Here is a 24461-nt window from a genome sequence, read left to right as displayed (position 1 = left end):
TATAATATTTTTGGTGAAATTCATAGCAAGCCGAGAATGCAGCGTGTTTTAAATTCGACATCTATTATCGATATTATTATTTCTATATTATATTTAGTAATAATTTTTTATTTTTATAATTTTTGTTGAAATGCAATCGCAGTTTTTTCAACTACATTTTCTACCGAATCATTCAGTGGTCTCGTTCCTTAATTATATTAACTTACTAATTTTCAATGCGAAAAAACTGATAATGGACATATATATATTATATATGTATATATATGTATATATATATATATATATCCTTTAGTCATATATGCTATCATTACATTTTTAATAATTTTTATTATTCGCTACGTGTCTTAAGTAACACCATTTGTCATTTAAATTTTAAAATAAACATAAAAATTAAAATATATGTCTATTCTTAGGGTTTTCGTATTCAAAAAGCATTTCGACAAGTCTTTACGATAATAAAGGCAAATTTTCACAACGATACGAAAATATAGATTTAGAATACACCTTTCATTGATAATTTTAATTCAAATCAATAATGAATGCTGATGGTGAAAATAATCAAAATGATAAAATTTTTAGTATATTTAAAATGCTTATGAAAAACCCTTTTATGATTATAACTTCTTACTCATTCAATTTACTTGAAAAAAATTCTTTCTTCTTTCACAGCTGCTATTGAGCTGTATTTGTTTGGATAAAGTTTCTTCTTGGATACGTACCTTCAGGCATTTTACCTTTATTTGAATATTTATAAATAATATTTAGTGTTCCTGAATTTTCTGAAAACTTTCAGAATTAGTTGTAATTGTGAATGTTTTTATTGTTTTAATAATTTTCCTTTATTTGATATCTCATTTTCCTCTCATGGTTCGAATAAGGAAACTTCAGCGCTCGTTACATTGGCGCCTCGTTGTTGGCCTCCTTGATTGGGTCCTGCTGAAACACAATTTTAATTTCACAATTAATTTAAAATTGATATAAAAATGGACAAATTTAATATGAAATGATCTTGTTTTTAACGAATTTATGCACACATATTTGAGGCGCTATATGATATGTAAGGAAGCAATGGCATTGCATGCAGGATTAAACGAACAATTTAGTAAAATCAATTATGCTTAGCTAAGGAATTTGAATACAGGGTATCCCAGAACTAAACGTCAAGTCAAAACGCGTTAAAATATTGACTTTAACTGTCCTGTAAAAAATTAAAAAAGTAGCGGTGCATGGCACTGTGCCTCAAGGCAAATTGCTGGAACTTCTCGTTTTGTATTAACATTTTAAAAATCTAAATTATTTTCCATAATAAAAAAAAGTTTTTTTTTCTTTTCCCAAAAACAATCGTTTCGTCAATACAAGCAGAAAGTTTTTTGAATCATTCAAATCGGATGCTTTTTTCTCTAAAACTGCAATTTATTTCATATTTTGTTCCGTATCTCCAAAACGACTGGACCTGCCTTTGCCAAAAACTAATAACCACTTCTCCCCATCGTTATGAATTGAATGTTTTTTGGATCATTCAAATCGGATTCTCCGTTCTCTCAAAATCTCGATTTCTATTTTCTGCACTCTTTGCTCTGTAAACTCCTAGACGGCTGGACCGACTTTTGCCCAAAATTAATCAGCACATATATCAAAATTTTAAATATTAATTAGCACATACCTTTGCTTGATGTTTAGTTCAAACATTATTGTCATATTGTTGTCATCTTCATTAAAATGTATAAACTTTTAGTAAAACAAAAATAATCGTAAATGACATTTTTTGTATCTTTTCACATTTCGGAAGTTTCTGAACATTTTGGCATACCTTAGAAAAAATGGATATACGTGTGTGTGTGTATGTGTATGTGTGTGTGTGTGCGGATACAAATTTTCGTCAACGATTTCAGGAACACAGATCAACCGATTTCAATAATTCAAAAAACATTCGACTCGTATTAATGTGGAGACATGCCAATCTGTTCTTGACAAATTCAGGTCCAGCCGTTTCAAAGACACAAGGCAAAAAGGTCCAAAAATGGTTCAATGCAATTTTTAAGAGAACGAGGCGTCCGATTTAAATAATTCAAAACACATTTGACTTATGCTGACGAAATGAACAATTGGTGAAATTTTTGTAAAGGCAGATCCAGCGTCTCCGGAGATTCAATAAGAAAAATAAAAAATAATGCCATTTGGCGGTGAAAAATAAACATTAGACATATGTACTTATGTTAATAAGATTACAATAATAAGTACAAAATTTGTGTACATTTATATGGGTTCCGTACCAATGTTTACGCGTTAGACGACTACGCGGCGCTTACGCGCATTGATATTTCGACTCCAAATCAGCTATGCAGAGCGATTGCTTAACATAAATGTTTGAAATTTAAAAAAAAATCATAATACAAAAAAATCAAGATATAAAAACATTAAATTTTTCAAAAATTTCAAAATTTCTCAAAAATCCAATTTTCCCGAAGTTTTGCAAAGTTGTTTTTTAATAATTTTGTTTTCGGTACGGGAAATTTCAGCAATTTGCCTTCAGTCACGATACCATGCCACTCCACTAGTTTATATTTTCAATTCCCATGGGCAAAAGTCACGTTAATTTCCTCTTCTATGCCCACATTGTGGATTTTATTTACCGTAGTTTATAATTAAAAACGTCGGATTAGTTTTTTAATCTAAACTTTTGTTCTGATTGACATGGCATTTCAGTTATATTGGTAATATGTGGACTATGCATAAAATTAGTTATTTTATAAAATAGCATCCAAACTTATGCTATGGTATATTTCAAATTTGCATATTGCAGATATGTCATGTCATTATTTTCATTCCTAATAAAAATAATTTATCACTGGGCGTGACAATGTCATGAGGGAATAAATTCTAATATAATTTACTGCTATGTATATTTATTTGCAAATTATATGAATTATAAAAGCTATTTTTATAGAGTTATTATCTTGTTGAAAGGAAGGTTAGATTAATGTATTTATTTAATGAACAAGAATACACATTTTTTTTAAAAAATATTCACACTGTTATGTTAGAAAACTTTAAAAATGGAACTTTGTATCATAATAGAGGTCATAATCTTAGCAAATATCCCAAAATGTCATGGGCCTACTTAAAGCAGTTTAATTATTAAAATTCATTAAATTTAGAATAATGACTACCGTTGAAATTTCAAAATAGTGTCGTCACAATTTTGAGAGTAGCTAAATCTTAATTCAGGCCATTATTTATAAATATCGGGATCATTCATCTTGCTTTAAAGCAAAATAAGAATTATATATTATTGTTACAATATTAACATTTAAAATAAAATCATTCTAGATTCTAATCTTCAGATAAAATTATTCTATTTAATATATAATTATAAATAGCTACTTTAAACTATTGCACAATCCTGACTGATATAGGACATTATCATGCTTTTTTATAATTTCTAAATCTATTATAGGTATTCTATAATCAATAGGCTATTAAATATTATGTATGTATATATATATATATATATATATATATATATATGCATGCAAAAAATATCACATTCTACAATAAGAAATTTTTGCAGAGAAGTTATGAAATTTAGTGCAAACATCAAGCGATAGATGTAGAAACGAGAAAATAATAAATTTAATAGTGAGTGATATAAAATTTATGTTCTGAATTAAATTGCTTGTTCCAATGAAAAATTTAATTGAACTGATTTTATGGAATGCAGAATAATAAAGTTTGTTTTTAATACATTTGTCCAATTTGTGTGTAATAAATGCATTGATTTAATCACATATCAGGGAAATGATAGATGAGTTAAGTTGAACAGGACATATTTCGAAAAAACACATTATTTAAAGCCCGGAGCACACAGAGCTAGTATTTCTTACAACATATTTTCTGCCAAGCTTTTATCGTAAGGTGAGCGGATTTACCCATTTAACGATCAAATTTTTTTCGTGAAAAGTGTTCTAAAAGGGCAATTTTTTTTATTTCGAATAAAATATGATTCTAGCATTTTATTATTATTATTTTATGTGATTCTTATAAATATGATACAAGTGCATTACATAGAATTATACTTATATAAGTTCAATGTATACATTCTAATAAAATAGTTTCTTTGAACACGATCACTTTACGATAAAAACTTGAAAGAAAATATGTCACAAGAAATACTGGCGTCGTGTGCACCGTGCTTAAGTCAACTGGCACAAATTTGGTACAATTAAGTTTTAATCAGCTTTAACCGAACGCAATAGATGGATTCCAAAAAAAGATAAACATAGAAATTTTTGAATAAAAATTATTCACGCGGATTGTGTTCTTCGGTGTATTTTTGTCCCAGTGAAATCAAAGATTTGCGGAATTTGCCGAATTTAGGTCCTACTCAAACCTAAAGTCATTCCAATAACAAGTATTTATACAAATATTTGGTCCTTCGAGCCGGATCAATATAATTTAATTTTTTTCACTGTGGACTGTATAAAACACTGATTCATTGGTATACTTTATGTATTTGTTGATAGTTGTTATTGCAATAATGATTTGTCACTAAGTATTACTTGATTGAAGATTTTATATATTTATTATACATGTCACGACATGGACTTTAGTTATGAAAATGAAAATAAACTTTCAAGCCAAATCCTGTGCTACCTCCTCTATAGGATAGCAATAGCAACCATCCGGTACAAAAGCTCAATATCATGAAGATGTCTGTCTTTATGTCCAGTAATTTTTTTTCTTTTTTTTTGTTATAATTAATTTTTGTTAATTAAGACTTAATGTCTTATTTACAAAATTGATATGTAAAATAATATGAAAATACGTTCTAGAACTTAGATTGAAATGGAAGAAATTATTTAATGTCTTATTTACAAAATTGATATGTAAAATAATATGAAAATACGTTCTAGAACTTAGATTAAAATGGAAGAAATTATTTAAACAATTTTAAAAAAGTATGTTATATATATTCCTCGAAGAAAGTAACCAATCAAATATGTTAAAGTATAAAGTCAAAAATGTTTGCCTATTTTTTATAAAAAATGGATGGCAATAATGTGCTCATGAGTGATCATGTCAAGTGCCTTTTTGCATTTTATATTATAATGAATTGATATGAATATGACGAATTCACATGATGTACAAAACAAAAGGGCGGGAATATTTATTACCTCCATTCTGTTCTTGGCAGCTTTTTTGATATTTCATGCTGAATTTGTTATGCCGTCTGTTCAAAAAAGTCAATGTAACTCTAATACCGATAATATGTTTGTTATCAATTGTTCTTAATGAAATGGTGATAGTTTCGTCTTATATTTTTAAATAGTTACCCAATTTGTTATAAAACCCTATTATTTCTAAATGAAAATCAATTGTACAAACTTGTAAAAGTTCTCACTAAGTTTAAATTAAATTTGCATGCAATTAAATTAACAGAAAAGAAGTCGCTATCTACAAAGTTACAGAAGACAGAATAGAATAAAAAGTACTATAAAAATGTCTACAAGAAAGTTGTATAAAAAACTACAAAACAATAGTAACGACGATCAAATCGATTCGACGATCAAATCGATTCACCACAAAAAATGAGTTGTCTATTACATTATTGGCGGTCAGAGGCCAATTATTAGTAGTCATACGAATTCTGCGTATTTTGTAAAAGCACTTACAAATCCATTAGGATTTTTTATTAATTACTATCAATATCCTAAGGAAATTAATTATCTGTGATCGAATTAAAATCATTCAAAATAGTAAATTTCTAAGTGGAAATAAAATATAAAGTACGTTTTTTGAAAAATTACATTGTTTTTTTTTTCAGACAAATTAAATTTAGAATCAAAGAATTAAGAAGTAAAAATTTGTAAATAGTAGCCAATTTACTTCAAAATATTACATAATTTGTTTTTCTACTAAAATTTAAATTTATATTAATATCAATTTTTAATTTTTATCAATTTCAATTATTGTTCAATTAAATTATTCCTAACCAATTTTGAGTTGAATTAAAAAATAAAAAATACAAATTGATAGATAGTGGCAAATCGATTTTGAAAATTTGAAATTCATTTTTCTATTAACCCTTTTGACTCGGATGACGCCGCTCCGGCGGCAAAATTCATATAAATCTCGCAATTCGCGAATGGAATGGGTTGAAATTTAATAAAATTATATTTCTAATAATTTTTCATTCCTTTCCATTTCATTTTTTCAGTTAATAGATTCAATATAAAAATATATCCAAATGCCAGAAATACTTGAATACAACGAAATGTGTGTAACCTTGAAAAGAAATTTGTTAACCAGTTACAATATAAATCACAAAATCTAAAAACTGATGGACAGTGATTGGCTTTAAAATACCGAAAAATTCGTTTGTTACTAAAATTTAAAAAAAAAATTAAAATGTTTTTATAAATTTTTCATACTTTTCAATTTCATTTTTCTTTCATTTTGTTTCATTCTTATACTTGACAACTCAAAATATTAAAAAATTGTATTAGTTTTTTAATTTTTTCTAACGTCCTGTATTCGTCTTGTTTTACTACAGAAAATATTATTATTTTTTAAATAACAATGATTTTAAAAATTAAAATAAGAATTTTTTTTTGAAATTATGTTAAATTTTTTATTTCTCTCTTTAATATTTCTATTTCTCTCTTTCGCCCTTATATTTTTTAAACAATAAAAAGTTTGAGTATTGTGTATTTATATAATTAGTCACGTATGTTTGTACTGTACTGTGAATTAAACGTGAAAGTATGATAAGTCTAATAGTGATTCCGTCAGACCGTCGACAATAACCGTAGTGTTCGTCGACTTTTCGTCGTCTAAACGTCGACAGTGACATCGTCGGACCGTTTGACGACAATCACATCGACGTTCGTCGTCTAAACGTCGACGTGTTGTACGTCGACGGTGACGTCATCAGACCGTTTGACGACCGTCGAAAGTATCGGTGGCGTGTGTCGACGTTTGTGTCGGACGTATAGACTCGGACTCCCCGGCGGACTGGGTCCGTCTCGTACGGATGAGTTGCTGCTCCCGCATCGAGAACCTATATTCATATTTTCATATCACGATGATGGTAATTATTTTCTATCACCTGATCTATTATTTGTTGTAAATAAAACGATAACCTTTGGGCTGAGGGTTGACATACATAAAACCATTGCATCATAAAGCACAAATTTACAATTTCGGCTGGTAGTACCTGCATTTTGGATGCATTTAACTAAGGTGACCATTTTTTTTAAGTCAAACTGGGAAGGCTCTGACTACTTTAAGTATAATCCGGGACGGTTATGCTAAATAACTTAAATATAATTTTACAACAACAAAAATACTATTTAAGGATACAATAAAAAAAAAATTATTAATGATTCAATTTGTTTCTAAATCAGATTTTTAGTAAGAAATATTCAACTATATTTTATATATACTCTCCTTTTACCTAAGAATTTACATCATATATTTTTCTTTCGGTCCATAAGTTTTTCTTTGCTTTTGAGCCTTGTATAAAATTATGCTAAAGGTTTCTCGTAATAGAAAAAAATAATAAAAAAATAGCATTCGTGCCAGGTAGTCAAAAAAGTAGTTTTCATATATTTTGCTAAATTTAGTAAAATTGAAAATAAAAGTTTATTAATGTGAGAGGCTATTTTTCCATTCACAACGTATTCTTTCGTAGATATTTGATGGTTGGTTATGATTTTTTCATCAAGTAATTGCAAAGATTCATTTTAAATTTGTACTTTTCGAAAATCCGGGACAATCCTAAATCTAAATCGGGGACTAATATTGCTTTTAGAAAAACCTGGGATACAACGTAAAAATCTGGGACTGTCCCATCAAAATCGGAACGTATTGTATAAACTAATTTAAAGTGTAATTGATATTTTATTGTCAAGTTTTTTTGGTTGTTAACAAACTTTATTTAAATACAGACTTTCAAGTGGTGAGCCGTATTAATGCAGGTATTTCCAGCCATTTTGTACCTATGCATACCCTATTTTTCAAAAAATTGATTGTCTCTCTTAATTTTTATAACAGTCGAACGTAAAAATACTCAACTAAAAACAATTTATTCATCATGTTATAAAATAATGCAAATAAGTACATAGAAAATAAATATTTATAAGAAGTTAATATCAATTATATCATCATCACGTCAATACTTGTGAAAAGAAAAAGTGCTTTTTGCAAAACTTTTATGTATGCTTCCTATAAAAGTCGACCAAACATATCGATATCAGTACTCTTGTTTTGAAACAAAAAAATTAAATAAATTGCCTAAAATATTGATCAAAATTTACAAATATAAAACGAGAATATAATTCTCAATCTATATATTGTCTTATATAAAATATATGTTGTGTAAAGATATTGACTTTGTTGATAATTTTGCAAATTGAACCAAAAAATATTAGGAAATAATATGCATTTCACAATTTTTACAAATTAATTATTAAAATTGCTATTATTTGTCAATATAATATAAAAGAATATGTAAAAAAAAACGTTAATAACAAATGTTATAAGTATGGGTACTATAATGTTTTTCGTAAACGTAGAAAATATTTTTTTATAACAACTCAATTAGTTTATATATGGAAAGTATATAGTATAAACTTTTACCTTCGTAAGAATATAATAAGAATTACAAATAATAATACTTATAGAATAGACTTTTACACTTCAAACATGCTTAGAGTGCTTATTTACTAATGCAAAGATGCTTAATATATAAATTGAAAATAGGAAAATAGATTTTCCTATGCAATTCATATTTTATTGGCTTGAATATTTAGAAAGTCTTGTTTTATTCATAGCTATGAATTATGTAAAAATTAATTTATAGTTATAAAATCTATATATAATTCTCCGGAGCTTTTATGCAATTTTTTGTCAAACATTGACAATATAAAATTTAGCTAAATATGTTTTCACTATTGTAATGCTTGTAACAAAAAATAAACATATTGAAGATTCCATTTTTCATTAATTTTTACCTTTCATAAATATTTAAAAAAAATAAATTACAGTTTTGGAAAATTAAACATAGATCAATTTTCGGTACAACTTCATAATATGCATCCCTTACATTTTATAACAAGTAGATCTTTGTTTAATCAAACTAAATTTAAGTTAAATACTTGCTTATAATAATTGCAATGATTGAATAGATTAGAAACTGCCTGTGTTTTTCAACCAAGGTTGTTATATCAGAATTTAATAGCGGAATGTAATATGCATCTTTGCTTCAGTAATAAAATAAAATTCACTCTTATTTAGTGAAAATAGAATAGACAGAAGATAGATAGCAGATAGATATTCAAGTCTTCAATACAATAGATGAGCCAATTTGTATAAAGTCTTTTTAGGCTGATGTGCAGTTATCTTTCACATGCTATCTATTTTAACTAATTCCAGCATTTTTGACACTAACTTTTAAATAATATATATATATATATATATATATATATATATATATATATATATACGAGGTGTGTTCAAAAAGTACCCGGAATTACTAATAATTAAATTTCGCGGGTCTGGAGTGTCTGATTGTCAAAATTTTTTTTTTATTGTGTTGGTATACATGCCCCTAAAGTATGATGAAATTTTCAGCTATATTCACTGTTTACTTTGTCTGTGGTAGTCGCTAAGGTTCGACGTGTTTTTCTGAGCTCAGCGATTTTTACAATGGAAGAATTGAAAAGTCAAAGAATTTGTATTAAATTTTGCGTAAAAAATGAAATAAAGTGTTGCAAAGTGCAAAAATTCACCAGATATGGCTCCGTGTGACTTTTTCCTATTCCCAAAGTTGAAGAGACCCATGAAAGGACGGCGGTTTTCCTCGATTGAAGAAAATCGCTGAGAGTGCTCAAGGACATATCAAAAAGTGAATATCAAGGGTGCTTCGAAAATTGGAAAAAACGCTGGCATAAGTGTATTATATCTGGGGGGGACTACTTTGAAGGGGACCACATTAATGTAGACGAATAAATAAATATTTTTTTGAAAAAACGAAAATTCCGGGTACTTTTTGAACAGACCTCGTATATATATATATATATATATATATATATATATATATGATAAAATTGTTTCTTGGGCATCCATCCAGTAATTAAAAAACAGTTTTACTGAAAAATGTTTTTATTTAGAGAACATACGTTTCGGGTCTTGATTTGACCCATTTTCAGTGCATACAAATAAATTTTGAAAAATAACACAAAAACACACAAATTTGCAACGAAAAAATAAATATGAAATAAAAAATTGATAAAACGTCGAGTTATGAAAATTTTAAGAAAAATTTAAAATTAAAATAATTAATATATTTTATTATAAAAAAGCTTTTTCCAAACAAACATGTTGTCAGTTTGGAATATGTATGACGTGTGACATTTTTCAATAAAACTGTTTTTTAATTACTGGATGGATGCCCAAGAAACAATTTTATCATATTATTTCACCATCTGAAGAAAAACCTTTCGTTTTATATATATATGTATATTATATACACATAATATAAATATAAATATACAAATATACACCCTCATAAATATATATCTATATCCACATAAATATGAAATAGATAAATATGATATTGTTGTTGTATACCTGGATATGTATTTTTCGGAATTTTTTATTTTAGAAAATTTTGATCATTATAAAGCATTTTAAACAAAAATTTTAATACTTTACTAAACAATACATATTGTGCATAATAATAAAAACAAAATGTTGAGTACTTCACATGTAGATGTTTACAATTTATTAAATAATTTTGAAAAAAAAAAATCAGTTTTTTGAAGAATTATTAAACATGTCTCAATATGTTAAATTTTGTATTTGAGCAATTACTTATTATACGATAGAGCAGGGCCTAAAGGTCCGCCGGTAAAAATATCTACTATCATTATCTCAAAAACAAGTAAAGTATAGAATTATTAAGTGATACTATTTGCAAGTAGAAGGCAACAAATGTATAACCACCCATCACCTTAATTCTTATCAGGTAATAAACGGCCATGTATATTCATATAAAAAGTTTTTTTTGTTGAGGGTTCATCTATTAATCACAAAACCGATTTCTGCGGATTTTTGGACACCCTCCCCCACACATTATTCTTTGTGATTTTTTTCTCAAACATGCCTTACCCTTTAATGCTCACGTGATTGCTGGATGCCATTTGGTAGTACTTTTAGTTTTGATTTCTTGTATTTACTTAAATATAATTTTTTGGTATACGTTATTTAATTGTTTTGTAAGATGTATTGTTATTTTTTTATATAACAACAGTTTTTGTATATAGCCTTTATAAAAGCTTACATGTGGGTGGGGTAAGATGATCAACTTCACATTGACAAAGATGTAAATAATAAGAAAAAGTAAATGAAAATGTAAATTAGGTTGAAAGAACAAGTTCATAAGAAATAAATAAAATTAATAGTTATTTGGTCTCTGCTGATAAATATTTCTTTCGAAATACCAGATCGAGGTCATATGCTATGAAATGTTTGTAAAAATATCCCCATAAAATTTGTACTTCACATTGGTTAAATAATGTAGTAGTATTCTGTAAAATCTCTTTAAGAGTAAAAAAAAAACGATGGGTCTAGCAATTTGCCCCCTGGATGCCCTTCTTATATAGAGCAAGAAAGGCAAATTTTAGAAAAATATTTAAAAAAAATGTAATTATAATTAGGAGTGCACGCCTTCACTGCACATAGTTCGATTGTTTTGGAGCGAATTTTGGAGTGCACCAGAACAAAGTTGTTCGCTTCATACAGGGCAATAAAACGCAGTTACCCTAAATTTTTGGTATAATATTTAGTATTTTAAAGTTTTAAACAAGCAAAGTATCCGCTCGATAGTGAAACCAGTCAATAAAATAATATTGTCAAATCCCAAAAATGACTTAAACTATAAAATTAAAGAGAGTGTTTCAATATAAAACCAAATTTACCTTTATTGGAACAAGCCCCAGGTTGATACATGTTATGTGTTATCATCATAAATGAATAAGTATAAATTTGGTTGTAATGTAGTTCCTTTAGTTTAGACAGTATAATTACTGAAATTCAAATTGGACCTTTGTGCCCCGCCCTACCCTACCTCAATTGTCATTAATTTCACAATGAACAAAATTTTCTAAAATAAAAACAAGAACTGCATATCCCAAAAATGCAGACGCTCAAAACTTTCGTTCTAGAAATTGTTAAATTATAAGTAAAAAATATATCTCTATATAAAATATAAAGATATAATATACGCCATATGTTTGTCTGATGTAGTTTATAATACTGCTAAAATATTTAAAATACCTAAGATACTAGAACTATAAAATTATTAACTATAATTTTTTTTATAATTATTACAATATTTACTAAAATAAAAATATAAATAACTATATCTATTATCAATTATATCTAAATAGATTTTCAACTAAAATTGTTAAAAATTACATAATGATCATTAATCAAATATAAATCCACTGACCTGATTGCGGACTTTGTGGCCTAAGAGACGCCATGCTGGGCCTCCTGGAGGGAGCCCTGACGGACCCCCTAGAGCCCCTTCGTTCGTGCTTGCTCTCTCGCAACAGGGACACGTTCATCAAGCGCGGATTCGGGGTGTTGAAAATCGTTCGATTTTCACGCCAACGAGCACTGAAATTGGAAGAACATTAATTAAAACTGGTGGTGCATGGCATCGTGCCTTAAGGGTATTCGAGCCAATTTTGTATGAAGGGGCTTATCTCATATTTCATCTACATTTTTCACTCAATTCAATCTTCTGTTAAAAATCTGTTAAAAAATCAAAGTGAATAATCCATAGTTTTTCACTCAAGCATCATGCATTAGAGGATCGTACCTCATATTACTGATAATTTTTGCCGTAAAGTGTGTATGTAGACTATATATTGTGAGGGACAAATAGTGACATAACACGGTTATTTTAAATTATATCTTAAACTAGTGGGGCGCATGACATCGTGCCTTGAGGCAAATTGCTGGAACTTCCCGTACTGTAATTAAATATTCGAAGAATAAAAATAATCATTCAACAAAAATATCTATGAATAAATATTATATAACAAAATCACAAAAAATGTGAGAACTTACTAGATTAGACAACGTTGTTTATATATGTTTGTTGGAAATATATATAAAAACAAAATCTAATTAAGCGGACTTATTGTTAGAATAAACATATTATATTTCAAACGCATCAATTTTTCGTTCGCGAAATATATGCACTGAGTTAGGAATTTTAAATAGTTTATGCAGTATCAACAATACAAACATAAAAAGTATTAAAAAAATATATATCAGTCTTGACACCCTTATCTACTAATGCGAACGGTGCCGCGTTAACAAACTCAGCTATAACAACATGCTGACGCGCAACACTATTAGCAGGTGTCTATTGGATCTAATCGAAATTTGTGCACTTTTTGCTCTGTATCTTCAAAACAACTGGACCTGCCTATACCAAAAAGTGATCAGTACGTCTCCTCATCAATACGAATCGAATGTTTTCTGAATCATTCAAATCAAGCACGTCTCTTTATCAATATGTATCCAATGTTTTTTGAAATATTCAAATCGGTTGATTCGTGTTCCCGAAATTGTTGACGAAAATTTGTATCCGCACACACACACATATACGCACACATACATACATTTTTTCTAAGTTATGCCAAAATATTCAGAAACCTTTGAAACGTAAAGATATATAAAAATTTTCATTTTCGATTTTTTTGCTATTACTATAACTTACCCTACGGGAAGTTAATAAAATTTATGAAAATTTGCAAAGCAATATGTTTAAAACTTACTTGCTGAATAACCTCAAGACGACACAAATAATGATGAACATTAAGGCCATTCCAACCAACACACCAATCATTGCAGGATCCACGTAACGCTCGGACTTTGGAATTTCTGGTTTCACTAAAAATTAAAAAAAATATATTATAAAATTTTTCTTACATAATATACACTAAAATAAATAAAATTATAAATGAGCAATCATTCTTAAAAAGTTTCATTACTTTTTTTCCTTCATGATGTATCATATCAACTAAGTGTGATACAAAACTATAGTAAAAGCAAAAATATTTCTATATTTCTAATATAGATAGCAAAATTATTTTTATTAGCGTCAAATGTCTATTAAATGTATTAAAATGGATTAACTTATTTGAGAAACTAAATGACTACATAATTATATATGACGTGAATATAATTCAAAATTCAACCGAATAATATAAATCTAATCTAATCTATAAATTCACAATGAAATACTTGAGCAAACTAACTAGTTTTTGTAAAAAATTAATTGAAAGGACCTAAAAAAAAATTGTTTTTAGTTATTGATAAGATTGATTGTTTAGCTGAGAGGCCAGATAGATTCTGTGTCTCTACTATCTTTTATTTTAATTATGAACCTTTAATACTGCTAAATTCAACACATTTTATTAAATTTAAATTAAGGGCTTTCTCAGAAAACTGAAAACCTTTTTATCTACAATTTCTCAAGAAATTTGAACCAATTTGAAATATAAAAACCATAAAAAAACATTACTTAAAATCGTGATATACTTTTTGGTAAAGATCGGCCGAGTCTTTTGTTCGCAATTATTTGTTGAAAAAAAATTGTTTACGATTTTAATGAAACCTTTTATGATAATAGAGTTGGATGATCCTAAAATATCATGGGCCTAACAGAAGCCGTTTAATTATAAGAAATTATTAAAAGTTAGAATAATATTTAAAAGTTTTTTAAATAATACCAGGGCAAAATGCCACTTACAAAATATTTAAATTTAAAATTCTCAGTTATTTATATTTTTACAGATTGGCAACAAACACAAAATTTTGTCGATAAGAAATTTTTCATATTTTGAAAAGTCCTTGAAATTATAAAAATCGAATAACTTTCGGCGTATATGTACACCACTAAATACTCATTTTATTTACTTGTTCTTTTGTACATCCATAACGATTGAACCTTTCTGTCAGAAAAAAAAACGAAATAGAATGATTTGGAATCATACGAATAGAGAATATTGTGGATCTCATCGTATACACAAAGAATATATACTACAGTATGTATAATAGAAACTCGTATTTTTACAAAAGTAAGCACAATGATCAGAAACGTAGCTATAAAAAATAGCTTGATTGATTTTGTAAATCGACTCTGAATAAATTGTTGGACAAGTTGCATGAATATACAAAAAGCGAACAAAAAAGCTTAAAATGCACCTAAATAAATATCAAAATTGTCTGAATTTCATACATTAAAATAAGAAGTATATTATTTTCGTTTAGTATGTATGTATTCCACATACCCTCATAATAGAGAAGTTTTCTTGTCACGTTTGGGATATAAACAAAAAGCTGAAAGAGGCTGACATGTGTCAGTGGTTTTGCAAAACGGCGAATTAAATGAAATAGATTTTGACGACCGTAAAATATATACCAGAAAAAAATATTTTTATATGAAAAATTTGCTGTATTATCTCTATATACAAATCTTCAAACGTTCGACGACGTGAAGCAACTCGACAAAAAATGTTTCTGATTTCATTTTATGTATGTAATTCTAATTATTTAAATTATGTTGATTTCATAATTTGGTTTAATATTCTAATAGTTTTTTCTTATTACAATATTCAAATTCTAAATTTAATAATAAATATGAGAAAGTAAATCCACGTATCTAGATCCTAAAGAAAATATTGGAATATTTATCATTTTTCACAACTGAATTCGCCATTCGTATTGATTCATTGTGATTTGCACAAAGTGATATTCAGGTTATATAAACTGATTTAAACATTTTTGAAAAATATCTAGATATATTTACATGATATTTACGAGAAATAGAACTAACTAATCTTGATATCAAACGTAATTCAATTATATAATAATATTTGTTGAGTGAGTTTTCAAATTCTCTGATCAGTTCAGTTTTTTGTATAAAAATGCATGGACGTACAAAAAATTTTTTAACAGGTAATTTATATTATATTTTGTAGTTTTATCCTCTGAGAAAAAGTTCAACTTAGATATAAAAACTTGGATCCAAAACGTTCAAAAAATTTTTTTTAGAAAAAGTAATGTATCTTTTTAATGCGTGAATGGATGTCTGTTAGAAAGCCTTTGAGCTATATATATAATTCTTTTTCTAAAAATATTAAAATACCCAGATCTCGCATAGTACATTTTTTTAAATAAAACACTACTATTTTATGAAAAAAACACCAAAAAGCTAACTTTGGAGCAAAGATTTATTAAAGACACTATTAACTTTTCGCAACTTTATTAAATATTTAAAGTTATCTTTTGGGTTTTATTGATACAATATATCTTCTTGATAAAAAAATAAATAAGAAAAAAAAAACATATTAAAATATATATTTTAAATGCATCGCGACGAAAAAGCATTTATGTCATACTCAGAAAAATAATATGTGTAATAAGATCGCATGCAGTACATTGTAAATTATATTAACTATGTTTATCTAAAATGTAGTTGGTAGATTTTCTCAATTTTAAAGGTATTTTATATAAATTGTATTATCAAGACTTTTTATATGAATTAGCAATATATATGTACATTAGCTTGAAATATGTATGATTATCATGCTCATTTGCTAGTAATAATATTAGACTGAATATTAATATCCAAGTTTACTGAAAAATAAATAACCATCTGATTTAATTTATGAGAGCTGCAAAAAAATCAATGGTTATATCTCATTTATTTGAAAAAATCCTATCAAAGTTGTGGAAAAAGGGAATATGAATAACTACTTTATTTTTTTATGTATATATATATATATATATATATATATATATATATATATAAACATTACTCGGAAAAGATTAATTGACGATTTTGTACAAATTTATCAAAGTGGAAATTAAGGGTTTTTTTAAAAAAAGGATGATATAAAAAAGAAAACAGATTGTAATATAGACTAATAAAATGCCGATGAAGTTTCATTTAAATGCGCTTTATATATCCGCAAATTAGTTGTTACCTAATTACGAATGTGATTATAATTTAATAATTAAAATATAGATATGCTAAATTGTGATAATAATCAGATTAGTTCGGCAGCAGAAATAATGTGTAATCACAATAAATTGAAAATTAAATGAATAATTCAATTTAATTATTTATTTATTTTAATAATATTTATTGGTTTTATTGTCGTCTGATTATTTTGAATTTAATTATGTTATTAGTGTATTGTTTATTTTTAAATTGTATTTAGTGTATTTACGTATAAATATATATATATATATATATATATATATATATATAACAATAATTTACACTCTCAATATATTTATAAAGATTTTTCCAATTTTATATGTTCACAAACGATCTCTCAATCCATGAATAATAACTATGATACCGATCGTTATATCGCAGACAAATCCATTTCAAATCGTTTTTTTCCAGTTATGTATAACAAACAACCCTTTGAATGATTGATTACATTTAAATGCCTTTTCCCATTTTCAAACTGAACAATTTTCTAGAAGGAAAATATTACATAGATCTGGCAATGAGGTACTTCTATGAAATATTCATTTATCCTCTTCGGAAGCTCAGGGCAATTTTGAAAATGCTGTAATATTCAAATAGTTATTAGTGAAAGCGGATTATTTCTCTCCGCGCCTTTCAGAGAGATTTTGTAGAAGAAATGAAAAAGAGATATTTTATTTATGAACTGCAACTGCAGAATTCTTCAAATTGAATACCGAGAAAATACGGTGGAGCGATCTTGTAGAATTAGCGATTGACATTGTATGCTGGGAATAGAATATATTTGAATGATAAATAATCATGTTACATATAATTACAATTTGAGAGCCAACAAAATAATTAAGATTTTAATTAGTTATAAATTATCAGGTATAAAAAATTTCTAATCTAATTTCGATATATAAGATTTATTTCGTCTTCAGAAAAATCACTTAAAATTATTAATTATAATAAAAATAAGATTTAATTTTTAAAAATATAAAATTATATAGATGTGATACAAGTATGTAATTAATATTTTAAATATTAAAGCTAGTTATAAGTGGCATTCAGCCTTAAGGCAAGTTGTATAAACTTCCCAAAATGTGTAAAATTTGTCTTCAAAAATAAAGTAATTGCTTTCAATTAAATCTAAACATTGCGATTTCGAATAGAATTTTCTCAAACAGATTTAAATTGACTAAAAATATATTAATTATATTGCCCAGACACGTGCTTGTATTCACTAAAATTGTAGTTTATTATTTTAAATTTTAATGAATTGAATTGTTTGTCTCATTACAACACAAAAGCAATATCTGACATAAATTTTGACTATAATATTTTCTCAAACTTTGATGAATTTTTAATATTAAATTATTAGTTGGGCCGTAAAATTTTAGTATGTTTTATAAGATGATATCTATTGTCAAAAAAAATTAATAAAAACCGTCGACAATTTTTTTAAACATTTTATTACAAGAAAACGGCTTGGCTAATCAAAAAATTGCTTCACACACACATACACACATACGCACACACACACATACTTTTCCCAAATTTGGTCATATTCGATTCACAATGGCTTGAAACGTCGATAAAACATAAAATTAGCGAATCGGATTTTTTGATGAAAACATAATCTTTCCCCACGGAAAGTTAATAGATTCAAAATTTTATTTGATTGACCATGAATTTTATCATCATGGAAAGCTTAATCAAAATTGTTTATAAAAATCAATGATTAATTACAACAAAAAAGTTCAACAGATCATATCAAAAACTTGTAGACAAAGTCGTAGTATAAATTTTAAATAGCATTTGATTGTTCAAAACCGCATCGATCGATTGTGGCCTTTTAAAATTTTAGAATTAGTTCAACCGTTTTCAAGAAAACGTTGATGAAATGTCTAAAATCGTCTTTCACACGCATTAGTTTTTCTTATTTTGTTCTCTAAAGATTAAGAATGATTAAAAACGTCAAAAAGCATAAAGTAAGCGTAAAGTCTCATGGCCTAACAAAAATGTAAACTTATCCTAAGGAAAGTTAAAAATATGCAAATTGTTATAATGGATGAAGTTGAATAAGAAAGTATTGAAATGAATTCAAAATATTCATTTCATTGGTCTTTACTACGATAAATATTCAATTATCTCGTTTTTGCATTGCACAAACTAATAATATTTTATTACTTAGAAATTTCGTTAAAAATTCTACAATCAAAATTTACTTTTATACTCATCATATTTTGCAAAATCAAGTGATAATTTCAGAATTTCAGAAAGTTTCTTCATTTTTAAGAGATTGTAGTTAAAATTATTATTATAAGAAAATATTTAATATTTTAAAGATTAAACATTACAAGATACTTTTTATATGGCATGAAATATTCATTACGACATTCAAAATTGATAAAAACAAACACAAACTAGCTGTAAGTGGAATTCTGTCTTAAGGCAATTAAGGCATCGTGCCTTAAGGCAAATTGCTGGAACTTCCCGTACCAAAAATTATTATTTTTTTAAAAACGTTTAACATTTTTGAAAAAAATTTACTTTGAAAAAATAAGATTTTTGAGAAACTATAGATTAGACAAAAAATTACTTTTTTTGAAAATTTTAAAAAAAAAAAAAAAATTTTTTTTTTTTGAAAAAAATATTTTTTTTCCTTTATTTTGACATATTGTGAAAGATCTGAACTTTTTTTCAGAGCAATCGTACTGCTTTAACTGCATACGGTCAAAATATAAAGCGCGTAAGCGCCGCGTCGCTGTCTAACGCATAAGCATTGGTACGGAACCCATAGGAATGTTAACAAAATGTATACTTATTGTTAAAATCTCTGTAAAATATCTGATAATTTGATGTGCATATGTCTAATGATCATTTTTGACCGCCAAATGGCTCATTTTTTTACTTTTTCCTCCATATCTCCGAAACCGCTAGACCTACCTTCATGAAAATTTTATCGATTCTTCATCTTGTCAATACAAGTGAAATGTTTTTTGAATTATTCAAATCGGATGCTCCGTTCTCTTAAAAACTGAGTTACCGTTTTCAGCACTTTTTGCCCCGTATCTTCGGAACGGCTAGACCTGCCTTTGCCAAAAACTAATCAGCACGTCTTCTTATCAATACGAATCGAATGTTTTTTGAATTATTCAAATCGGTTGATCCGTGTTCCCGAAATCGTCGACGAAAATTTGTATCCGCACATACATACACACACGCACATACATACATACATACATACATACATACATACATACATACATACATACACACACACACACACACACACACATACATCCATTTTTTCTAAGGTATGCCAAAATGTTCAGAAACCTTTGAAACGTAAAGATATATAAAAATTTTCATTTTCGATTTTTTTGCGATTACTATAACTTGCCCTACGGGAAGTTAATAATATCCTTTTCGCTCAAACAACCGACATACAAAGAAAGATCAAAGCAGCAAAAAAATTATCGCGACCTCATTTCTTTGATAAAAACTGTAGGGATTCATTTAGTTTGCAACGAATGTTTTTTTGCTGCTCGTTATAACGGACTTTGTAAAGATTATGAATACTTAGGTAAATATTAAAAGCTGAAAACGGTCTTGACTCTGTTAATCTGTGAGTTCACTGTGTGGGCAGTTGGGATACATCGTATTTTCTAATGGTTTAACGTTTTAGAGAAACTACAGTTAAAAATAGTTGAAAGGTCATAATTAAATTTAATGAATGGTAGTCGAAAGAACATTAATGTGAACTAAGAAGAGAGCACTTAGATAGTCAATTTATATAAAACTATTTAAGTGAATTATGATGCTTTTTATATACATATAGCTATAATTAAAAGCAGAGCAGGGCGGGAACAATGGTCCAATTTGACTTTCAGCAATAATATTGTCTAAACTAAATGAGGAATATCACAACACATAACACGTGTCAAACAACCAACTTTCGAACTATATTCAGTGAATTCCTAATTTTAGATATATAATTTTTTACTATTTTTCTAAAATTTGTCTTTTGTTTATTTGTCTGAGACAACCAGAGGCTAGCAGATCCAATGTCTTATTCTTATTTTTAGAAGAATTTTACGAAATTTAGCTACATGATTCACATTCGTATGTGAAATTCAAATTTCTATAGTTTTTTTTACAAAGATCACAATATATTTAATTTTGATCTGGTATATTGTCAGAAATATTTATTAGCAGAGTTAGAATAACTAATAATTTAATTTATTTTTTGCCAAATTTCTCTTTTCAACCTTTTTTACTTTTTTATGTACTCTTTTCTTATTGCTTATACCTTCGCATTGTAAAGATTTAGTTAGTTTTTTTTACTCCACCTACATGTAAGCTCTTATGAAAGTTTAATAAAAAAACAATTTATTCTAACTTAAATATAACAACACGTCTTCTAAAACAATTAAAAAACATGCATTTAAAAATTATATTTAGGTGTTGTAAATAAAGGAAGAGTGCAGAAAACCAAAATGATTAACAACAAAAAGAAAACTTTATTTATAAATATAAGTCCTGAAAATTAAGATAATTGTTGTACATCTGTTTTACTTTACTTTAAACTAGTATCAGACCTCTAAACACCGCTCTACCCTATAAAATAGCAGCCCAAATTATTGTACGGTTGTAAAAATATTTATTTCCATCTATCATAAAATTACTATTATGTCAAATTTATGATATACACTTTTAACAATTCATTATTGATATATTTTCTCATGGTAAAAATTAAAGAAGTCAGAAACGAATTTGCATAGTCAAAATTTGTCGTCGAATATTAGTACCAAACTATTAGTTTCTATCCATTATGAACTGCTGTTATACCCACATATTAATATAGTTTAATTTTTTTTTTTTTTTTTTTTTTTTTTTTATATTTGACTTCGTTATATAACATTTGGTCATATACAAACATAATGAATATACATTAAGAATAAATACATAACATCTTATTACTAAATTAAAATTATATAACTAATTTAGATTTTACAATAAATTCATATAATATTTTATAATTTCTTTCATTTCTTATTATGCAAATCCATGCAATTGGTTTTATTATACTTTTGTCGTCATAATATTTGTCCAGCATTTCTTCTCGTTGTTTTATATACCTGCTACATTTCATAATAATATGTTCTATATTTCCGTCTTCTTCTCCACATTCACAGATAGCTGAAGACCTAATACCAATTTTATATAAGTGACTTGGAAAATTGCCATGGTTTAATCTGATTCTACTTAACGTAGTTACAAATTTTCTATCTTCATTTTTAAGACTTTTAAACCAAGTTTTTTTTCTAATTTTATTCTCTATAGTCTTATATGTTTTTCCCTTTACCGTGTCATCCCAAATTTTTTGCCATTCCTCTTCCACATTTCTTTTACTTATGTTTTCCACATCACTTTTCAGCATAATGTCCATTTTTTCTCCTTGTTTCGTTGCTAATTTTGCTAATTTATCCACCTTTTCATTTCCCTCTATTCCATTATGTCCTCTGATCCACGTAATTTTTATCTCATTTCCTATCAATTTTATATTTTCTAACTCGCTTCGAATTTCTGTATAAATTGCTTCCTCAAAAAGATTTTTTTTGTTTATGCTTATTAATTTTTCTACACAACTTTTACAATCGGTATATACAATTGCTCTTCTTATGTTCAAGTTTTTAATATATTTTACCGCTTCTCCTATAGCTACTAATTCCGCAGTATATACTGAAACAAAATCTGGTAGTTTTATCAATTTTTGAAATTCTTTCTTCTCATGGATCATGGCACACCCTACTTCATTATTTACTTTAGAGCCATCTGTGTAGATTTCCTCATATCCTCTACTGTTTATAATATTTGTCTCTTCATTATTAATATTGACAAAAAATTGTTTACCTTCATCAAACCATAATTTTTTAAGATTAACGTTGTTTTCATATATCTTATAAACATTAGTTTTCTTCATGAAATTCAAACTGTCTACCATAATATTTTGCTTATTATCCCAAAATTTATTATTCTCCATTAATTTTTTCCAATTCTTCTAATCCACTAATAATATTTGGCTCTCTTCTTAATATCTTCTTATAAATATATTTATGGATTAAATATTTCCATCTTAGTTTTAGAGGTAATTCTCCACTTTCAACTAACATTGCATTTATTGGCGTGGATTTCATTGCACCAATACATATTCTGATACATCTATATTGTACTTTATCCAACACCTTTACATGTGGACTACTGTGATAAGCAATGCTACCATAATCTAAAATTGGTCTAATCAAAGTTTTATATAGCTCTAAACTCGTTTGTGGATGAGCACCCCACCATGTTTTGTTCACCACTCTTAATAGGTTTATCCTTTTTTCTATTTTCTTTTTAATATCTTGTATACATTCTTTAAATTTCAATTTTTGATCCAACTTGACTCCTAAAAATTTATTACTATTTTTAACCGCTATTGAATGCTCTTCCGTACTAATATGAGTTGGTAAATCATTCAACCTATGTCTTGTGAATACCCTATCGAGCTTTTCTCATCCGACAGTTCCAAGCCTTTATCCCTCAACCATCCATGAAGTTTTTTAATATTTTCCTTCATAATATTAAACGCTAGATTTAAATCCCTTTGTTCTACATAAATGAGTATGTCATCTGCATATTGTATAATATTCGTACCTCTTACCCAAATATTATCTATATCTCTTACATATATAGCATACAATAATGGGCTAAGTATACCTCCTTGTGGTAGTCCTTTATTCACTACTCTTTCACCAATTATTTTGTTATCTTTCTTAACTATTATATTCCTTTCATATATATTAAATGTTAAGGCTGACACCAATCGGAATGGTAATCCTATTTTAATTAATTCTTGGAACATTATACTTGGGACGACATTATCATATGCCCTTTAATATCGCAAAAGAGTGCCACACATAATTATTTCTTGAAAATGCCAAATTAATATCAACATTAATTTACATAAATTATCCTTCGTACTCAGCCCTCTTCTGAATCCGTATTGACTTTTAGATAATATTTTATTTTTCTCTACAAACCACTCCAATCTTCTCTTTATCATTAAATCTTTGGTTTTAGCAACACACGATGCTAGTGATATAGGTCTGTAATTATCTGTATTATCTGCATTTCCATTTGTCTTTTTAAAGAGAATTATATTATATTTATTCCAGTCTCTAACTATTTGTGTATCCAACCAGTACTTATTGATTAATTTTAATAGCACTTCCTTACCTATATTTGGAATTCAGTAAATAAACGTAATGAATATTATCTATTCCTGGTGCAGTGTCTTTTCTCCTATCATTGCGACGTCCATCTCCCATATATTAAACGGTTT

At 27.2% G+C, this 24461-nt stretch overlaps 2 protein-coding genes across 2 annotated transcripts in view; one reads left to right on the top strand and one right to left on the bottom strand.

Moving 5' to 3' along the window:
- Positions 1-862: 862 nt before the first annotated feature.
- Positions 863-23696, bottom strand: LOC113389317. Its single transcript, XM_026626363.1, has 4 exons — positions 23600-23696; positions 13857-13971; positions 12515-12684; positions 863-936 (listed from the first exon to the last, which is right to left on the bottom strand). Exons 1-4 carry the CDS (start codon positions 23694-23696, stop codon positions 863-865), a joined length of 456 nt encoding a protein of 151 aa, XP_026482148.1.
- A 40-nt stretch (positions 23697-23736) lies between these two features.
- LOC113389316 overlaps positions 23737-24461 on the top strand; it is a 35804-nt gene continuing 35079 nt past the window's right edge. The window contains exon 1 of the mRNA XM_026626362.1: positions 23737-23740. Within this exon, the coding sequence (XP_026482147.1) occupies positions 23737-23740 (4 nt within the window). The remainder of the gene's footprint in view (positions 23741-24461) is intronic.

The sequence above is a fragment of the Ctenocephalides felis genome, unplaced genomic scaffold (assembly GCF_003426905.1).
Source record: "Ctenocephalides felis isolate EL2017-DRISC unplaced genomic scaffold, ASM342690v1 CF-g0.4_SCAFFOLD_03573, whole genome shotgun sequence".
NCBI lineage: Eukaryota > Metazoa > Arthropoda > Insecta > Siphonaptera > Pulicidae > Ctenocephalides > Ctenocephalides felis.
This window is presented reverse-complemented; position numbering and strand designations above follow the sequence as displayed.